A 22,622-nucleotide genomic window follows, 5' to 3' on the forward strand; every position below is an offset into this window, starting at 1 on the left:
AAGGACAATTCCATTAGGTCTCTCAAAGAATCTGCATAAAGCAATGTGTACTCTGTGAGAAGGAAATGAATGACATAATCTTACTTTCACAAATGTTTTACCTCATATTTATTTTTATTATTAGTTAGTGAGATGAAATGGAATCTCCTGGAAGAAATAAATAATAAGAAAAAACCCACTTATACATTAAAATAAAATGATCATATAAACAGGACTTCCAGAAGACACAATATCACTGTCCAGTGTCAACTAGATATTCCTAATAAAGACATAATGTTTCTGAAAAGCTGCTTCTAATAGCAAAAACCAAAAAGAACCATTTCCTACTCATGTGTGTTATAATGTAAGGACTACATAAAACAATTTTTAAATCCCAGGTGAAAAGGAGATTACGTTAGCTGTCTTATTATACTGTTAAAAAGACTGGTATTTTTATGCATCAAGTAATTATATTCCTCAACATTACAAAAGCTGAATTAGAATGCCAAGAAGGCACATCTTTGCCTAATACACTACTTTCCAATAAATAAACAAGATTTTCTAAAAGGTATTAAGGTGTTTTCTTTAATAAATATGAGGATCGCATAAAATGCTTTTTATAGATAATTAAGATTGTTACTATGACTTCTGATTTTCGCCCTAAATGTCAATGCTTAAAACGGCAGAGAACAAAGCAGACATGGTACTCAGAACTTACAGTCCAACAGAAAATATACACATTTAACAAATTAAAAATTGTACGTGTGGTACTGAGAACTAAGAAAGGAAGGGATCTAATCTAGTTGAAATGTTACGGAAGACTTCTCTCAGAAAGAGGCTTCTAAACTGATACTTGAAAGACAAAGAGAAGCAGAAGTTGGGCATAAAGAGATGAAGAGAAAAAAATAGTATTAGCAAATGGAACAGCAATCTGTAAGATCAAGACATCAGAGGAAATACAGTGTATGCAAGCTATTTAAAGAAGTACAATACAGCTAAAAAGGCATGAGAGGAGATTGCAGAGGCAAGCTGAGGACTGATTTAGAGTTTTATAAGCCATGATCCATGATAAGAACTGTGGACTTCATCACAAGGACAAAAAAGTCACTAAAGGGTATTGTGATTAGAAGCAATATGACTTGAGGACGATATCATTCTTAGTACTCTGTGGAAAAATAATGGAGACAGGGGAAGATGTCAAAATGGTGAGTTCAGTCAGAAGGCCAAGGAAGTAGAGATATGAAAGAGAACTATTACTACATCAATGCTACTCAAATTATGATTCATGGTCCAGCAGCCCAGGCTAATCTGCATGAATATAAGTCTGTGTCAAAATTTATGTCAATATCAACATTAAGCATACTGTTTGCTAGAAGTATGCTGATTTCAGTTTGACATACACTAACTACCTTGAGAGACCAGCATCTTGAATAACACTGGCTAAGAGTCGGAGAAAAAAGGCCAGATTCAACAAAAATTTAGGAGGTATAATCAATAATATCTAATGACAGGCTGGAAGGAAGGGGAAAAATACCATGTTTTCTGGCTTGTTAATGAGACTGAAGTTGGTATCTTACACTTTACTAACAGCAGACACCAAAAACAGGAGCTGGATTGAACATATTAAGTTTGAAGATAATCATTAGACTGCCAGGTTCTTAGTGTGGGTCTCTTAGGAAAGGTCTGAGCTAGAAAATGTGATGGGAACACTGTCTGAATCACAGAGGTTTAACGGAGCTGTGAGAGCAGGTGAGGCCTCCCAGGTAGAAGGGGAGTGACATGACAAGGAAGAAACAGAGGGGTAGGATAAATCTAGGTGAGAAGTATCAGAGACCAGGAAGAAAGAGAATTTTAAGATAATGGTGCACAGTGTCAAATATTATCTAGATATTAAGTAAGACAAGGACTGAATCATACCACTAGCATTTAGCTACTCTAATAATCAATGGTGACACTGGGGAAGAGTAATTTGGGTCAACAGTGCTAAAACCAAATTATAGTAGAGAAATGAGAAGATAACAAACAACAAGGATAGCCTACTTAAGAAGTCATGAGTGAAAAGGGAGAGGGGAGGCAGGGTGATAGAAAGTATGTAGTTATAGATGGATGGATTGAAAGTTGAAGGTAAATTCATTTAAAATGAAAGAGGCTGAGAATACTTGAAACTGGTGAAAAGTGGCCAATATAGAGAGAAACAAATGAGAAAGAGGGGATGACGGATAGTTCAGTCTCTTGAGCGGCAAAAGACGATAGGCTTTGGTGTTTATTGGTCTTAGATAACTAAACATCTATGCCTTTTATTAGAAGAGAAAGACAAGTGTGAGTATTAGCAGATTTTGCAAGAAAAACTGGAAGCTTTCATGTGATTTTCTTCTTCAAGCAAGTGAGAGTGAGGAGAGATATGGTAGAAGGGAAAATTTCTATCTGATAGATGCATTGTGAAAAACAGAAAAACTGTTGACTGAAGAAATGTGAGGAGATTTTTAAACTAGAGTAAGGGGCTTCTTTGTAGTTGATGCTGATGGATTTAAACTGGTACCAATTGTCAGATTATGTTATTATGTGATATTCTCTAGTAGAGCCCAGATGCAGGCATGTAAAATGAACATTACTGTAGTTATCAAAAATGTAAATTTTACCAAAGGGTCTAGATTACAAGGTAATGGGGCAAAGCAAGTTGAGGAAACAAATTTCTTTTTCTTTCTCTAATAAGTGAAGTGTGAGTTCTGATACCAGAATAAGTACTTAATAAAACAATTATCTACTGTCTTAGAATTATAACTTTAAATCTTTGTCAAGACGACCTGAGTGCATACCTGTGCACAAACATCAATATTACAGTTGGATGCTTAGTATCTGTTCACAGAAGCTTAAACGAAAATTGCAAACAGTTGACATAATTGACGTACTTTTATGAGATTAAATGTAATCATGTACTACTTCAGACAAGATACACATATAAACTACTTTTCCCATAAGAATTATAGCTCAAATATGGTATAATCCCCAATCAAATTTTATTTAATTGGTCCTCTAACAAATACTTTTCTTTGGAGTCAGAAGAGCAAGGAAAATATTCCACACCAAGAAAAATGTAGACTATATTTAAATGTTTGAAGTTGTGAAAAAATGTCACAGAAACCATGATTTCTAGGTTGTCTCCTATTCATAAAACCTCATACCACATTGATTTTGGTAGCCAGGGCATGTGAAAGGACGATAATCATTTTTTGGGGAAAAAAAAGAATTCTAATTGTCAATCTATGCCTGAAGAGGAAAGCATAATAAGATTAGATTATACCTGAGAACCAGTGAGGAGCAGCATATTGAAAGAAAGGCTGAGACTGAAAAAACGTCTACCTTATAGGTAGTGTTCATTATAAGTAATTCACCTTTAAATCTTAGCATCCTCTTGTAACAAAGGGGAAACCCCTGTTTTGCTGACAACATAGAGTAGTGGTCAGAAAAAATGAGACTATAGCACTTGGTAAACTATCACAATTTTGCTATTATTACTTGTATAGCCTTTCTGCTACCTACAACTAATTTTGCTCCAGAAATGAGGTTGTGAGGATGCAAATGCAATGAAACAATTATAAAAAATGGTCTGGGCTCCACAGAAGTAATCTTGATCTGGAGGAAGCATTTAAGTATTAGAGACAATAATTAATCTAAAAGGAAAAGAACGAACGAAAGAAAGAAAACCAGTTAAGACAAATGTAAGCTTATTAAATGGTTTCATAATAATGGCTTAATAATGAATTTTTAATGGCTTAATAATGGAATAGTAATAATAATGAGATACTATGGCACAAAAAGTTAGAGAGAGAGCAAAAGTAGATTTCAGATACACAAACAGAAGATTAAGGTACTTGGAAGCAAAGATGTGGTATGCAGTTTTCAGTGGCAGCCTTGACGGGAAATTTTACATTTCTCAATGACCTCACATCTTCCATATATAACAATGACAAAAAAGATAAATGATATAAATAAAAAGTGACTAGAAACCTATTCATAAAACCTTTAAAAACAAAGACATTAAATATAATATATAATTTTAAATAAACTGAGAGCCTATCATAGCATCTGAGCCACATCTGAGTATTTCAGCCAAACTCTCTTGAAAATTAATTACTTTGGAATTCCCACTAAAAGCCACTTCAAATCTTATGCAGGTGCACAGCCACAACATAGTCCAGCTTTTTTCTTAAGAGTACAAACTTTTGTCCTTAAATTAAAAAAAAAAAAAGTAAAATAATAGAAGCCTACATTATGGTTAACTACAACTATGATTTTCCTGAAAATAAGTATTTCTTTTTTATGACAAATATTAAGGCTTCTTAATATTATTTTAATGCTATTAATTTCTACTATCTATGCTGCAAGATATCATTAAGTATATATATATTTTTTACATATACATTTCAATTAAAAAAAATCACTATCTCAAAAGAAAGACTTACTAGTTTTGCTTGTTGAGCATTTACTGGATCACCATACTGGAGCAAAGCTTGAAACTGGTTGTTTTTTGTAAATGTGATTATCTTCAAAACAGCACCAAACTTAGAAAATATCTGTTAAAACATTAAAAACAAAATGTTACTTATTTACTATATTATTATTTCTCTAATTTATAGGTAATTATGCAGATTAAACTTACTTGGTGAAGAACATCAAGTGTTACAGGGTAGTACATGTTGTCAATAATTATTCTAAGTACTGGACTCTGGGCTGGAGTCACTGCACTCTCGCTAACTGTGGTGCCACTAAGAGGAGTATTTGCTGTCTGGACAGCTGTCACAGCTTGAAGAACTGCTTGAGCACGCTGGAAATTAATATTATGTAGTTTAGAAACATACCCATTATTGTCACATACTTTGCTACCTGTTACACTACTAGTTCACTTTGTTCCTAGAACTTACACAGATTAAACAACACTTAATGGCCACTAAACAAATATTTTTAAGCACCTGCCATGAGCCAGATACTACCTGTTTAATAAATCAAATATTATACTAGTATTTCATTCAAAAAAGTTATCCAGGCTTTGGGATCAATGTTGAACAAGTAAAGATACGATATATAATTTATTCTCAAAAAACAAGATGTAGTTTTACAGACACATGTATCATCAGAAAATGTTTTAAACAGAAATTTAGAGAACAATAAAACTTTAATCACTCCATAAAAGTTACATTGTAAATCTCAACAAGGGGGTTACTGAATTATCCAAAAGAACTCCCATAAAGCTTATTATTTCTAATACAATGTTAAAATAGGAACGTGCAGAAAATAAACACATTTTTCATACTACACTTAACTTCTGACACCAAAATTTTTAGAAAAGAAACCGATGTGTACTCCAGTCCAAAACCAAAAAATTCTCAGGTAAACTTCAAGATATTCTATGAACGATATTTCCCATACATTTTACGGTATCAAATACACCATCAATTATAAAATACACTATTGTTTTAAGTATGACTAATAGATGTTGCCAACTGAACTATGGAAGATAGACTACTCCAGGACACATCAAATTTCTGAGATTTTAAAATGTGAAAAAATATAACCATAAAATTGAATAAACACAGTATTTGTAGGAAATCTGCCAATCAAATATTACGTTAAATGCTCCAAAAGATTGCCTTTATTACTATTATCCCTTTTCTATTATTATGACAAAGTCTATGATAAGGACATAATTTCTTTCTACCTTATCTGTGGTCAAAAAACAACAAAGGCAAATAGTTCTAAAGTATAACAATGACAAATACCACAAATACCTATACATAGCTTTACAGTTTGAAAAATCTATATTAACAGTTAATGAAAGAGAATACAAAAGAATTAAGATACTTAGGAGAATAAACGAGAACAGTCATTTTACTAAAATATTATATAATCACAGATCACACGGCTTGAGAGTCCAGATACATATCTACACAATCATTTAAATGCTACTTAATTTTATCTATAAATTTATATATTAGCCAAAATGACTTAGTAATTAAAATCCAACATTTTGAAATGTGATAGATTATTTATTTTAGTAGACATCTTGATACTATCACTGAAAAACTAATTGTAAATTGGTAAAATTAGATTTACAGAGCAGTAGCTATTCAAATGTTTAAATATATTTAAATATTTTAAGTAGCTCATTGCAATATTATCTTCATTAGTGAACATGTTCTTACGGTATTTATCTATAATAACAAGCATACACTACCACAACTTAGAAAAACACTACACATCTACTGCTTCAAATAATAAAATGTGTTTTTTAAAATAGGAATCCATGATCATGGTATAAGAGTGGTGTAAAAGATTAAAAATTCCCCTTCAACTCTGTCATCCATTCTATTTTCCCCTACCAACCCCTCACAGTATTATCTTAGGTATCCTTCCAGAGATACTAGCTACATCTACAAGCATATATATATATATAAATATTATACTTATTCCATACTTTTTTCCCAATACTATTCATATTTTATTCAATACTATTCATACTTTTTAGTTCAATACTATTCATACTTTTATTTAACACTACTCATTGTTCTCTATCTTCCTTTTATGGCTTAACAATCAAGTTCTCCGACACCAGTAACAAATTACTTCATACATTTCTTTATGATTTCATTTTTTAAAAGACTTCATATATTTTTTCTTATAATTAATGGAGCAGAGTTGGCTTGCCAACACAGATTTTAATAAAACTTCTTACCAAAATATTACATACACACAGAAAAGGACACAAAAACTAAGTATAAAGCTCCATAAAACACCACAAATTGGACATCTCTGTGAAATAACTACTCAGATAAAAAAACAACATATTATCAACACTCTGTAAGCCATACTCATGCTTCCTCCATGTTACATAAATGGAATCATATCAGATATATTCTACTTAGGTTTGGCTTCTTTCAGTAATTATGATGTACACTACCCATGTTCTGCAGGTAGCAGTAGCTTGTCCATTTTAATTACCATACAATATTCCGACCGGGCATGGTGGCTCATGCCTGTAATCCCAGCACTCTGGGAGGCCGAGGTGGGTGGATCACCTGAGGTCAGGAGTTCGAGACCAGCCTGACCAACAAAGAGAAACCCTGTCTTTACTAAAAATACAAAATTAGCCTGGCATGGTGGTGCATGCCTGTAATCCCAGCTACTCGGGAGGCTGAGGCAGGAGAATTGCTTGCACCTGGGAGGCAGAGGCTGCAGTGAGCTGAGATCACGCCATTGCACTCCAGCCTAGGCTCGAAACTCCATCTCAAAAAAAAAAAAAAGCAATATTCCACTAAATGAATGCACCACAACATATTCTGCTGCTGTTGAACATCTGGATCATTTATAGTTTGTTGGGCTACTACATACAGTGTTCCATGAATTTTCTTGGACATATCTTTTAACATACATATGTATATATTCTCAGGTATGTTAACTAGGAGCGAGTTTACTCCTCCTAGGAGTAAACTTTGAGTTTACGTCAAAGAATAGTATATGCTCAACTTTAGCAGATATTTCAAGTTTTCAAAACTGGCTGTCACCAATATTTTATTACCTATCCTTTTAATTTTAGCCACTCTGGTTATGTGCATAGCAGTATCTCATTTGGAGTTAAGGCTCTCAATCCAAACCCAATCTACTCTTTGCTTATCAGGGGATAGCTTTTAGGGGAAGTAATAACTAAGGGGAGACCTCAAGACATTTAACACTGGTCATGTGAAGTGTGAGGTGGAGGAAGGTTGGTGCAAAAGGCAGGCCAACCCACAATATTCCATGCATGAGAGTAGTGACATAATGGCAGCAAACAACTAACATCAGGAGAAAGCATGCCAGGTTACAGGATATACCATTACCTTTCGGACAGAAGCATAAGCAAATAGGGTGGAAGAAGTCATAAGACAGAGGACAAAGAGTAGTAATCTCAGAAAAGACCTTTACCCTGAGCATGAACAGGACCTACTGCATGGGAGTAACTTAGATATGTGCATTTGAGAAAGATATGCACTGGCTGTACTAGGGAGACAAAATTCCAAGAGGGAAAAGAAAAAGAAAGTAGTTTATAAAGATAACTGTTGTAGTAATATAGCCAACAGATGAGTGTGTTTGAGCAATACAAGTAGCAGGAAAGATGGAGAAAACCAGGCAGATAATTAAAAAGTGTGAACTAATAGGACCTGGTGATTTCATGAAGGGATGTGGAAGAATTCATGGTTAATGCATACTCATTTGTATGTCTTCTATTATGAAACCCTATTAAAATGCCTAGAAGTGACTGAATGTAAAATAAACACTGAAGGGAGGGAAGGTCATCATTAGCTGAGAATAATTTTATCAAATTCCTGGAACACAGAAAATGAATGGAACCAAATAGACTGGAGACACAGTGAACACACAGCAAAGAGGAGTCATACTGGTAGCAGTCACAGGAACCAAATTAGAAATTGGCAGGTTCACAGGAGGAGGGGGTGGGTGAAAAACGGAAGAACAGAAAGTCTAGTTCATTAACAAAGAGCTAAATTTCTCTTCTCCCTCCTCTGACCAACTTGTACCCTCACCATTAAACAACAACAACAAAAAACTCTCTCTTAAAGGAACCAGAATTTCTTTCTTTCTTTATTTCTTTTTTTTTTTTTTAAGAGACTGGGTCTCATTTTGTTGCCGAGGCTGGAGTGCAGTGGTGTGACCAGTTCACTGCTGCCCCGAACTTACCTCAGTCTCTCAAAGTGCTGGGATTATAGGCACGAGCCAAAGTGCCCTGCTGGTACCAGAAATTCTAAAGGGAGTTTTGTGACCCAGAATAAGAGCTCTTTGGTATGTGGGGGGAATGGGAGTAACAGCTTAGTAGACACTCTTCATTACTTTATCCTAGAGGAAAGCACACAACTTTAACAAAATATAATTGTCCATTCTGAAATACGAAGAGACAACAAACGGGGGATGAAGAGAGTGAGAACAAGATAAGCATAAATGCTAACACTGAAAAAATCACTCAGCATATAGTGACGTATTTTTTAAATACTGTAATTAGTATCCTCAAAGTACTGCTGTCACAAGACATAACCGACTACAAAAAAAGATGACCAAAGGAGATTGAAGGGCTTTAGAAAATGAAAAATAAAATTGTAAACGCATTTTTTTTTCAACAGAAGAACTTTGCACTGATTATTCCTTCTGTCTGAAGTAAGTGGCTTATTCCCTAACCACTTTGAAGATCATTATTCAAATATCCCCTCTCAATGGGGCTTCCAAGGGTCATCCTAAGTCCCCCTCCTCCACATTCATGCGTAGGCACCAGCTTTGTTCTTTTTTTTGGCAGAGTCTCGCTGTCACCCAGGCCGGAGTGCAGTGGTGCATCTGGGATCACTGCAAGCTCCACCTCCCGGGTTCAAGCAACTCTCTCTGCCTCAGCCTCTGAGTATCTGGGATTACAGACATCTGGCACCATGCCCAGCTAAATTTTTTTTCTTTCCTTTTTGTATTTTTAGTAGAGACAGGGTTTCGCCATGTTGGTCAGGTGGGTCTTGAACTCCTGACCTCAGGTAATCCATCCGCCTCAGCCTCCCAAAGTGCTGGGATTACTGGTGTGAGCCACCAAGCCCAGTCCCCAGCTTTATTCTTTACGTGTTCCTTTCGTTTAATCTTTTAAAATGAGAATGTGCTTACAAATTACTTAAATAATAATGAAACAGAAATGGGACATTAAATGCTATTTTAAGAGGACACTGTGTGTGCTAAGTGAATAAGCCAAAGAAAGAAAGACAAACGCCACATTATCTCACTTACATATGGAATCTAGAAAAGCTGAACTCACATTAGTAGAGAGTAGAAAGATAGTCACCAGAGGCTGGGGGAAGGAGGAATGAACAGGGAAAGGGGAGATGATGGTCAAAGTACAAAGTTTCAGACAGGAAGAATGGTTCTGGTGATCTACTGTACAGCATGGCAACTACTGTAATGCATACTATTGTATGCTAATGAGTTGGCTGATGGCTGGCAGCCCCACTTCAGGATAGGGACTGGTCACCTGAAAGACCAAGCCATGATTAGAGGCTTATTATCCTTTGTAATATCCTATACAATAAACTAGTAAATCTCAGTAAATGTTTCCTTACGTTCTCTGTGCTGCTCTAGCAAATTAACAAATCCAAAGAGGGGGCTGTGGGAACCCTAACTTGAAGCTGGTCAATCAGAAGTACCAGAGGCCTGACTTGCTGGTGTCTGAGGACATCTTGTGGGACTGAGCCCTCAACCTGTGGGATGTGATGCTATCTCCTGGCAGATAGTGTTGAAACTGAGCTAAGTTGGAGAACACTGCAGACCTGACTGTTTGCTTGCCATGTGGAAAAAAAATTCCCCCACATTTCTGGCCACAGAAGCCTTCTGTGTTTGTTGATTGTTGTGGTGCGAGCAGAGGAAAAACAGTTTTTCCACATTCCACTGTATACACTGTATACATTCCACTGTATACTAAAGGAATTTTAAATGTTCTTACCATAAAGAAATTGTAAGTATTGGAAATGATGAGTATGTTAACTAGCCATATTTGATCATTCCACAATATATATGTATTAAAACATCACCTTGTACACCGTTAAGTATATACAATTATTTGTTAAAAATAAGTTAAAAATGCAAAAAAAAAAAAAAATCTAAGTAAAAAGAAAGAACAGCAGATATTTTCTTTTGGTATTCTTCCTCTTGATAATTATTAGAAGCATACATTCTTTTTCAAAAGAAATTAAAAATTCATCATCAAATTAAAAAAACAACTGAAATTTCAGTCCTATCTTTTAGGTAAAAAGTTTTACAAGCTTATTTTTCATAAACTAAATGATTTTGTCACTTTGTAAAGTGACAAAAATATATGAGGAATAGTTTTCCATTACATTTTTATTAAGAAAAAGTCTGTATTTTACTGACAGAGAAAGATATCATTAGTTTTAAAACTATATTAAAACAGCTAAAGTTTTAGATCATTACAGCAGTCTTATAATGTAGGTCAGAAAACATTCTAATGCTATTTTTAAATATATTAATTTTAAATAATATCTTCTACATTACATTTTTAAAACATCAATACATTCATATATTCTTCATCCTTAAGATTTCTTTTCCAGGAAAACTAACACATCTTCAAAAATTTTTTTTCCGTAAGAAATTAAGACCTATAAAAAAAGTCAAATAACCAAAGGCACTGAACTTCATACCTTAAATTCTAAGGAGGAGAGTCGTATAAATAGTTTATGCTAATAACAAATCCTACCTGATAAGCTCCACAAAAATTTTAACTTGCAACAAGAAAAAGAACATTTGATCAGGGGTTTAAAGGAATTCAAAATGACATAGTATTTAATACTCAGAAACATTCTGCATGAAAATACCTTAAAAATAACAAGAAAATGCCTATAAGGAACATCTGAACAGGTAAACATTTCCTTCCTATTAATGTTTATGAGATTCACAATATGTTCTAGGCCATTTTATTTATGCACCTACACATACTTACTTGGTTTAATGTATTATCTGTCTTTAGTTCTTTGTGATTCGAGTACTGGATATATATCGGTTGGTTACGAAGATGAGGTGTCACGGCAGAATAGTAATTAACCATAGTAATAGCTGCTTCCTCGGTTGCTAGTTCCAAAAATGCCTGAAAATTTAAGTAGCACAATTTTAATACTTTAAATTCAAATAAAATTAATATCTGAGCAATCTATTCAGCTGATTTTAATCAATTATCTAGAATATAATCTTTCAAGTTACTTTTAAATGTTCTAATAAGTAGAATTAGAAATCGCTTGTTGAAGTTTAGGTATACAGTTAAAGCTAACCTCAGAAGAAAGTTAGAACTGAGTACAGGCTGCTTCTACCTTCTACCTATGATTTTTCACACCCACAAATCTATTCCCACAACAAATGCTAGAGAAAATGTAAATATTTTCTAGCATCAGAATTTTACCACTTCTACCCTAGAGAATATAAGATTTCCAAGTCATTTAAAAAGCAGTATAATTATACAGAGACAAAGAAAAACATTACAAATTAAATGTCAGATTAACTTTAAGTATATAAAAGGGAGTGTTAAATTTCATAAATTATTTTAAATGGCATCATTTAATATTTTTAAATAAAACTGCATATTCTCATAAAGTAAGCCTAAGGAAAGATGCGACTAGTACTCCTACTGATTTCTGATATCCAAGACAGAGCCACAGTAAAAGAAATACTTCATTTGTATTTTCCACAATTTCATAACAATTACTCAATTACAGCCCTAAAGTGAATTCAAAAGGCAAAGTTTAAAAACTATAGTGATTCATTCAATTTGGCTACCTAGCATTAGTTTCCCACAGATACCTACTTGAAAAACTGAGAATACGACTTCTGTTCCTTAAGAAACATAACCTACTATTTTCTCCCTTTTACAATTAATTCACACCTGCTGGATAGTTTGGGATTTAACATTTCATAAACCCCAAAAGAAGTGTACCTGATTTTTTCCTTTCAGCATAAGGATGTTGGTCACCTTACCAAAAGGTAAGCCTAAAGCAATAACTTCAGTTTCTGTTACTTCCCCAGGTAATTTTCGAATATGAAGTACACGAGAAGGAGCACCATCCATTTTATCTTCTCCTTTAAATTTTTTACTATCATTACCATTGGCTGAAAGACATTAAAAAATAGTCTTTATATATCAACAATAAAAGAATGTATGAATTTTCCTATTTATGTAAAAAACTACAAATTTCCAAAAAGAACTTAAAAACATATCTGAGAATACTTAAATAATTCTTAAAAATTCAAATGCTAGGCTTTCAAAGGAATAAAATCCTATCCACCTATTATTAAATGAAATTATCAATTAGTTAAGATCGCTGTTAATGTGTTTCTCAACAGTATTATAAAGAGTAATTATTAATAACAACATTAAAATGTAATCTCATAAAGAAACTGTCCAATGACTAAAGAATACAATCACAGTCACGTGCCACATAACTACATTTTGGTCACTGACAGGCCGCATATACAATGGTGGTCCCATAAGATTATAATACCGTATTTTTATTGTACCTTTTCTGTTTAGAAACATCAATACTTACTACTGTGTTACAACTGCCTCCAGTATTCAGAACAGTAACATGCTGCACAAGTTTGTTGCCTAGGAGCAAAAGGCTACATATACCATATAGCCTACATGGGTAGCATGTTTGTGTAAATGTACTCTATGACATTTATGCAGTGACAAAATTAGCTAACAATGCATTTCTCGGAGGGTATCCCCATCACTATCTCCAAGATTTATGACTGTACCTTGTAATTTAATCATCTTATAATGAACTAATATGAATATTTTTAAAAGTGAAAAAACTAGGGTCGACAAAAATTAGGAAGATTATAATTTTACCTGAGAAATGATAAATTGTTCGATTTGAAAAACGTACTTGAATGTGGGACCAAAGAATGTAAAGTTTATAAAACTGATAATGCAGTCAATCCAATTATGGCTTACCTACAATGAGCTTCTTCTAATATATTACTATTACCATCTAAACTACCTAATATTTTGTGACTATTAACATCAATATACTCTAAATCACTCATGAACTTAATTATCTTATTCTATTACCGTGAGATTTAAAGTAATATAATTCAATCAACAAATTAATTAACGGCCTTCATTCCAAATCTTCACCAAAAAATAAAAACATTATTCAAAATGTCTATAAAATAGGTAATATTTAAATAGAGTTGTTTGAAGGACTTGCAATCTACTATGCCAAATCAATGGTTCTCAATCTTTTAGGATCTCAAGGATATTTCTGACACTATAGCTAAAATGAAGGATCTTGACACATTCAGAAATATGCATGTATACTCCATTTTGTACAAACCTTTAGGTAATTTATGGTATTTCCCAAAACATTCAACACAACCTATAAACAATATAATGTGTTTGTGTATGTTCAACAATATCTATAAGACTGTAAGATTATCTTGGTCTCCAAAGTGTCTTCAAAATTAATTCACTCATTAATTCCTTAAACATTTACTGGGTATTCAGGTATGTGTCTAGCAACGTTTTACGTTCTGAGGGTACAGCAGAGTGAACAAAACGATTATGGTTCCTGATACCTTATAGTGGGGAGCTGGACTAACTAGTACCTGAACCAGATACTTTCTATGGTATGTGCTATAAGGTAAAACAGTGATGTGCTTAAAAGTGACTTTGTCTAGGACTGGAAGATGATGGTAGTAATGATTTTACTGGATGACCAGAGAAGGTATCTCTAAGAGATAATATATGGACTCAAGCTATACTTAAGTCATATTTTACTGTAGGAGTTTCAATTAGGTTTATATACTTGAACGGCCAGCCAATGCATTTAAAAATTCCCTTAGGTTGTCTTTGTACAGAAGAGTAAGCTCTGGCTTCTGAATATATTACCCTGAAAATCTTGGCTGGCTAGCTCTTCACCACTCCAGAAATATGAAAAAACTACAGGAAGCTGGCTGGGGTGCGGTGGCTCATGCCTGTAATCCCAGCACTTTGGGAGGCCGAGGGGGATCACGAGGTCAGGCGATCGACACCATCCTGGCCAACACAGTGAAACTCCTGTCTCTACTAAAAAAAAAAAATAATAATAACAAAAAATTAGCTGGGCGTGGTGGCAGGCGCCTGTAGTCCCAGCTGCTCGGGAGGCTGAGGCAGGAGAGTGGCGTGAACCTGGGAGGCAGAGCTTGCAGTGAGCGGAGGTCCCGTCACTGCACTCCAGCCTGGGCAACAGAGTGAGACTACGTCTCAAAAAAAACAAACTACAGGAAGCTATCTCATGTCCTTTCACTACTGACAAAGATTTGTGTGGGTACAGGGCACCTGAATTTGTCAAAAGGAAGAGCCTGAACTTTGCATTTTGTAGTATCTCATCTAACAAAATCATCTCTAGGCCGGTTAACAGAAAATGTAAGCTAAAGCACAGAATCCAAAAAATGCGCATATACTTTAAAACATATAATTGGCACACACAACAACCGGCATCAGTCAACAAGGAACACATATTCTTCTGATACAGGACTAAGACCTTTTTTTGACAAAGGAGTCTGAATACTGAAACTTGATAATCTGTTCTCGTTCATTAGTTTGTTTGAATAACAAGAACAAATACTTCACAAGCCAACCTAAGCCCCATGTGTTATAGGTTATGGTATCAGGATACTTAAAAAAGTAAATTTCAGTTTCTCCTAATTTGGTCTGTCCTTTTCCTTCTGGGAGAAAGACAAGGAAAAAAAACACCAATAAAGATACTACCTATCGCTGTACTCATAAGGAGAAAAAAGGCTTCCCCTTTCAAATGATTTTCCAAAAATAATTCCCAAAAGGCAAAAGCCTGCCTAAACCTATTATTATGGATATTAAATAATTTATTTTGGATTTGTATTGGATGTTTTCTGGACAGCGGATGTTGAGCAGAAGTACAACAGCTGAATAACACAGAAAGAAGGTAGGACACTTTTGAGAATCAAAGGATAAGACAAAGATCTTGACTTCTTGGAAAAATACAGAAAAGACGTAATTTTATTTTGCATCAATATTTAACATTCACTGCTAATTAACTACATGCCAAGCAATGTATAACTCTCAGATTGCTATCATCACGACCTATCAACTCCATTGACAGGTAACAATTAGTTAAATGCCCAAGATGATATAGTTACTAAGTGGGTACAGACAAGAGGTAGTAGAGAAAGGATTAAACTCAGGGAGTATGATTCCTAGTCTGTGCTCTTAAACAACTACACTATAGAAGGAACTCAAATACAAACTTTACATTACATACAGGTTGCCTAAAAAAGATATGTCCTTTTCTCCCAAGAACCAAGCCAGTTACTGTAGTAAACGATCAACATTTACACCACCTGACACTCCCTCAGTTAGTTAATAGCTTCCAGAGGGTGACTACTAAGTATTCATATCTTAGTGCCAAATATTATAAAAGTCTTCATTTTAAATAAATGATACTATGAGAATGTGGGAATGGGGACTCCCTTAATAATACAACAAAGCCTATTTTCAAATATAAAAACACTCCAGCAACACCGAAAAAGGGCCCAAAATTTTGTGGTTCACAACTTACGAAGCATTAGGTCTGCCTGTGTTACAGTTCTATGGTTCTTCAGCATCTTCCCATGATCCTGAATGGGAAAAGTCTACTGAGGCAATGAAAGAGATCTTTCCCTTCCATTCCTCCAGTAAACCCAGAACTTTTGTTTGGGTGTGTAAAACCAGTAATAATTCAAATGTTTATGTTCAATTAAGAAGCTATGAGGTAATGCTTTTATTTATGCATATAAATTTTATTCATTGCATATGAATGTAAAAATATTTAAGCACACCATTTTCCATATATTATTCAACTCTTTTAAAGCCTCTTGCTTAGGGAAGATGTTCATATACTCACAGATTCAAAGCAAATAAAATTTTAAAATGGTTTCTACTTGAATACTTCTCTTCCAAACTCAAAACCAGTTTTCTACCTCAATTCTAAAGCCAGCATCTTCACCTCTATCAGTACATCACTTTTCTCCTGCTGACTGACCTTTGTTCTCCACTAGCTTTTACCTGCAATTTTTACATAAATGGGTGTCGAATTTTACATAAATGGGTGTCGGCAAGATCAAGGGTAATTTTTAAAATCACCACATCCATCAGTCAACAAGGAACTGTGAACCCTTTCTTCCTCACTGAATTTCTCTAATAGCACCCCTAAAATTTCCACTTCTACTTTTCTCATCTCCCCTGACTCATCTGACACTTGCTTTGAATCCTGATTACTCATTAATTCCCCAAAACTGTTAAGTTTCCCATGCTGTTTTTGTTCCGATACTCTACCTATCTTTACTTATTAATAATAAACACTCTAGCACTGGGTTTCACAGTATCTATCTATCTATCTATCTATCTAATCTAATCTAATCTATAAGACAGAGTCTTGCTGTACTGCCAGGCTGGAGTGCAGTGGCATGATCTTGGTTGACTACAAACAACCTCCACTTCCCAGGTTTAGGTGATTCTCATGCCAGAGCCTCCCATGTAGCTGGGAATATAGGGGTGCACCACCACACCCAGCTAATTTTTGTATTTTCAGTAGAGATGGGGTTTCACCATGTTGGCCAGGCTGGTCTTGAACTCCTGGCCTCAAGTGATCACCTGCCTCAGCCTCCCAAAGTGCTGAAATACAGGCGTGAGCAACAGCACCTGGCCTACTTTCTCATATACTGTGTAAATTATTTAGTCCTACTCATTCACCATCATACTTTCAACTGCGTACCAATATAAAATACAACGTTGCAAAACTTTATACTTCCGTCCAATGAAAACTAGTGACAAAACTTAAGTACATCTTCATTCTCCAAGTCTTTCAGAGGCACACATTTATAAAAGTTTTCCTAACTCTCTTTATCAAATATGAAACTGAGAGGCAAAGCAGTTTTAATTCTAAGCAGTTTTAGATTTCAAGGCAAAGCAGTGTTTTCTAGCTTTAGAAAAACAAAAAAATAAAAATAAAAAGACTCTAAGCTAAGAAAAAAAAAAATGAATGCTGCTATTCTTGTAAGAGAAACAAATTCCAAAGAAGATTTAACAAGAAAAAAAGCAGGTAGATGCAGATAGGTGGTACTTCTGTTATTCTGTTGGCTGTTTCTGCAACACCCACCACACAAAAAGCCTCACGAGGTTTCCATAAAAGGAAACCTATTAACTCTTGTATTTCCAAGTAGTTGTGTGGCCTAGTTGTCCAAATATATTAGGCATGAGCTGGAAAAACACAGAAGGCACCTAGAGAAGGCTCTCACTACCTTTATATGCAAGAAGATAACTTGTTAAAGCCTTCATAAATAGTAAAACTATGAAATAATCTACTGGAATACTCTCAAAACATTATAGCAAAACAAAATGACATCACCTCAAAAATCTGTCTGTAAAAGTTAAAATGAAAATCTTAAGAGCTCTAAGTAAAATGTTCCAGACTCTTTGGAATGGTTTAACTGCTTTCAGGTAGAGCAAAATGTCATGTTTAGCAATAATTTTCAAAAAATCCTGCTATTACAGAGTAACAATCAGCACTGGCAGAAATACGTATACCTAAAGGGATATTCCAGTTCCATATCTACAAAGAAATCACTAAAAAATTAAAGAGACTATACCTTAGAATTGTCAAGTCTCCTAGTCACTGCTAAATAGTTACAAATTTAACAAAATCAAATTCTAATGCTACTTGGGAACAGTTGTATTTTTGAAATATTTCACTTTTATCTCTCTTGAAGGAACCAATTCATTAGAAAATGTCCTTACTGTATCAATTTATTAAACATCTATTTACCTGAGATTGTTTCTAATAAAATGAAATTTTCTAACCTGTAAAATTAATTTTTTCTTTGACAAAAAGCACCTATTCAACAGGTACAGAGAAAGAAAAGTCTGCATAGATAAGAGAAAGGCTGTTGAGACAGATGCCTTAGGAAACAATTCTATAGTAAAATCTATTACAAGAAATATTTTAGATAAAGCTGGAAGCTGAAACATAAAAATGAAATCCTGTACTATATCTGATAACCATAAAAGTGTCCTTGTAACACTGTCTACCAATGTCCTTTTGAGTCATCTGAATTACATGGATTATTTTTCCAGGCAAATATAATCACCAATTTTTAAAGGTCTTTTATGCTATTTGCTCTTATAAGTGACAGTATTCAAACTGGTGTCTCTTAGAATATATGCAGACTTTCATCTTTGTTAGAAAAAAATAGAAAAATCTTAAAACTCAGTATTTCCTCTGTACACAGAGGTTAAATAAACTGACTTCTTGTGTTAAAACAAGCCTTAAAGGAATTTTATGCCATCATTACAAAAAGATTTGATTGATTCTTTGGTCATGAAGTACACCATATATCATCCCTAATGCATAGTTGGAAAAATAGAACAGTCGCAGATTATTCTTTCTTTCCACTAAAAACGAGTCTCCTTTACTCTCCTACTTTCCCCCTTTGTTAATGGCCTCATCTTCCACCAACCCAGTGATTCTAAGACAAAACTCTTTCATATTATTCCCAACTTGTCTTCTTCCAGATAACTCGTTTTAACATTTCCTGCATATTCTCCTTCCAAGACCCTAAAATTCAGGACCTTGGTATCTTTGGAATGAACTACGGTAATGTTTTAAAACTATTCTCCCCTCTATACAACACTGCCTCTGAAATACAAATGGAACAAAAAGTCTTTCTAAAATGTAAATCTGGCAAAGTCCAAGCTACACACACACACACACCACACACACACACACACCCCAAATCCCATATCTAGGCCCCTGCTTACATGGACTCACCTAGGCATTCCCAATCTCACATTTTGCATTATAGCAAGACACAACTACTGGTAATTCAGAGTTCTCAGAGATATCTACTGCTTCAAACAAATTTTGGATTTGTTTTGCAACTTAGTTTATTAACATAGGACATTTCCATCACACCAGAAAATGCCACCATATTCCCTTTCTGTTAATCTCCAACATTCTGGTTTCTAAACAAAAAATTAATGATCTGCTCTTAAACTTTCAAGAAACTGAATCACTCTATGTACTCTTTCAGGTCTGTCTGGTTTCTTTTGCTTCATACAATGCTTAATATTCACCCATGTTTTCGCATGTATTACTAACCACTCTTTTGTTATTAGTAAATAGTAATATATTGTATGATCATACCACAATTTATCCATTTTCCTGTTGATAAACATTTGTGTTATTTCAAGTTTGGGACCATTATCAGTAAAGTTTTTGATACACATACAAGTTTTACAGCAAACATGTTATTACTGGGTAAAAAACTAAAAGTAGAAGTTATGGACCATAAAGCAGGTTTATGTTTAACTCCGTAAGAAAATGGCAAACTAGGTCAGGCACCGTGGCTCACGCCTGTAATCCCAGCACTTTGGGAGGCCGAGGTGGGCGGATCACAAGGTCAAAAGAGCAAGACCATCCTGGCCAACATGGCAAAACCCAGTCTCTACTAAAAATACAAAAAATTAGCTGGGTGTCGTGGCGTATGCCTGTAGTGGCACCTACTCAAGAGCCTGAGGCAAGAGAATCACCTGAACCCAAGAGGCGGAGGTTGCAGTAAGCCAAGATCATGCCACAATACATTCCAGCCTGGTGACAGAACAAGACTCTGTCTCCAAAAAAAAAAAAGGCAAACTATTTTCCCAACTATGTTACACACTCAGCAGTAATCAAAGGCAGTTCCACATCTTCATTAACATTAGGTGTTGCCAATCTATTTGATTTTAGCCATTCTAGTTGGTGTAAATTGTCTCATAATGGTTTTGACTTGTGATTACCTGATGGCTAGTGTATCTTTTCATGTGCTTGTTGCCCATCCTTATAATGTCACTTCTTTTGCCACTTAAAAAAATTGGGCTGCTCATATTTATTGATTGGAGTTTTTTTTACAAGTCCTTTGGGATACAAGCCCTTTGTCACTGACATGGTTTGGCTGTGTCCCCCACCCAAATCTCCTCTTGAATTCCCATGTGTTGTGGGAGGGACCTGGTGGGAGGTAACTGAATCATGGGGCAAGTCTTTCTCATGCTGTTCTCATCATAATTAAGTATGTCTCTTGGTTTTAAAAAGGGGAGAGTTTCCCTGCACAAGCTCTCTTTCCTTTGCCTGTAGCCATCCATGTAAGATGTGGATTTGCTCCTCCTTGCCTTCCACCATGATTGTGAGGTTTCCCCAGTCACATGGAACTGTAAATCCATTAAACTGGTTTCTTTCGTAAATTGCCCGGTCTCAGGTATGTCTTTATCAGTAGCATAAAAATGGACTAATACAGTCATATATATGTACTGATATGTAAATATTATATTCTCCAAGTCTGTGCCTTGCCTTTTCATTGTTTTAACAATGTCTTTTGAACCATGTCTTTTGAAATTTCCCATGTTGATGGAGTCAAGTTTATATATTCCTTTAAGATGAGTAATTTTTGTTTTAAGAAATCTTCATTTATCCCAAAGTGGCAAATATATCCTATGCTTTTTCCTAAAAACTCTATACATACATTATATACTTTTATATAATTAATCTCATTGTTTTATATGCAATAAGGTAGGGTTTGAGTTTCTTTTGTTTTTTTGTATGTATATTCAGCTGTTCTAGCACATTTGTTTAAAAGCCTTCTCTTTCTTCATTGAGTGACCAAGGCAACTTTAATGCATGAGTTATTCCCTGATCACTATGTCACTAACTATGCTAGTACTAAATTGTTTTGGATTAACTACAGGTTTGTGGTGAGTCCTGAGAACAGTGGCAAAATTTACTTTTTCAAAATGGTTTCAATTATTTTAGTTCCTTTTTATTTCCACATAAATTTTAGAATCTACTCTCAACTTAGAAGTCTTTATAGATTCAATGCCATCCCAATTTAGGGAGAACTGGCATGTTAACATATTGAGCCTTCTAATTCATGAACATGGTCTATGTCTTCATGTAAGTCTTTTTAAAACTTCTCTCAGCAGTGTTTCATATTGGTGTAGATGTCTTATACATCTTTTGTCAAATTTTTTTCCTGATATTTCGTCTGATACTTTTAATAAATTGATTTTTTAAAATTTCATTTTTTAAGAATTTGCTGCTAGTATAAGGAGACTATTTTTGTATATAGAACTTGTATCCTATAATTATTCTAAATTCACTTATTAGTTCTACCAAATCTGTTGTAGATTCCTTTAGGTCTTCTATTTTAAAAAGCATGTTGAATAGTGAATAAGACAGTGTTCTTTCTTCTTTTACAATCTTTATGTCTTTTATTTCACCTGCTTTAATGTAAGCAGAAAGTCAGGGGGAAAAAAATTGAGAAAACAGACACCCTTGCTTCATTTCTGATTTTAAGAAGGAAACATTCAGTATTTCTCCATTAAGTATGAAATTTGTTGTAGGTTCTTAGATACCCCTTATTTACATTGTAAAAAGCTCCTTCTCTTACTAGTTTTCTGAGAGATATTTTTCCTTCTTCATTCTATCACTGTGACAAATTACACTGAGTTCATTTTCAAATGTTAAACAAACCTTACAATCCTGCGATAAGTCTCAGAATTGCCTCTCATATTCTACTGGAGGTGATTTACCAACATTTTCTTAAGAATATATGCATTTAGGTTAATGAGAAATACTAGTCTGAAATCTTGACATATTACCCTTGTCAGGTTTTACTGTCAGTTATAGTGGCTTCATAAAGTGAACAGGGCAGTATTCCCTCCTCCATTTTCAAAGACAGCTATTATTTCTTTAAAATTGCATAAAATTCAATAGTAAAACAACCTATGCCTAGAGTAATCTTTGTGGAAAGACTTTTTTAATTATAAATTCCGATTTGTATAACACAATAGTATATAGCTGTTAAGCTATATACTTAAGTCAGTTTTGCATTTGTCAAGAAACTTATTTCATCTAAGTTGTTGAATTTGTTAGCCTTAACATTGGTAATATTATTTTCCTATTATATTCTATATATCTCTGATTTTATTGAAAGTGCTATCTCCGCTTTATATTATTTATGTTATACTATTATACTCTGTATAT

The 22,622-nt window shown here is 34.4% G+C and overlaps 1 protein-coding gene across 5 annotated transcripts in view; it reads right to left on the minus strand.

Moving 5' to 3' along the window:
- PTBP2 (polypyrimidine tract binding protein 2) overlaps positions 1-22,622 on the minus strand; it is a 93,735-nt gene that overhangs the window by 33,417 nt on the left and 37,696 nt on the right. For all 5 annotated transcript variants that reach the window (XM_033195308.1, XM_033195310.1, XM_033195306.1 and 2 more), the window contains exons 4-7: positions 12,488-12,660; positions 11,504-11,647; positions 4,640-4,804; positions 4,443-4,553 (exon numbers count right to left, since the gene is read on the minus strand). In XM_033195308.1, the coding sequence (XP_033051199.1) occupies positions 4,443-4,553; positions 4,640-4,804; positions 11,504-11,647; positions 12,488-12,660 (593 nt within the window). The remainder of the gene's footprint in view (positions 1-4,442; positions 4,554-4,639; positions 4,805-11,503; positions 11,648-12,487; positions 12,661-22,622) is intronic.

This window comes from Trachypithecus francoisi, unplaced genomic scaffold, assembly GCF_009764315.1.
Source record: "Trachypithecus francoisi isolate TF-2019V2 unplaced genomic scaffold, Tfra_2.0 Lachesis_group5, whole genome shotgun sequence".
Classification (NCBI taxonomy): domain Eukaryota; kingdom Metazoa; phylum Chordata; class Mammalia; order Primates; family Cercopithecidae; genus Trachypithecus; species Trachypithecus francoisi.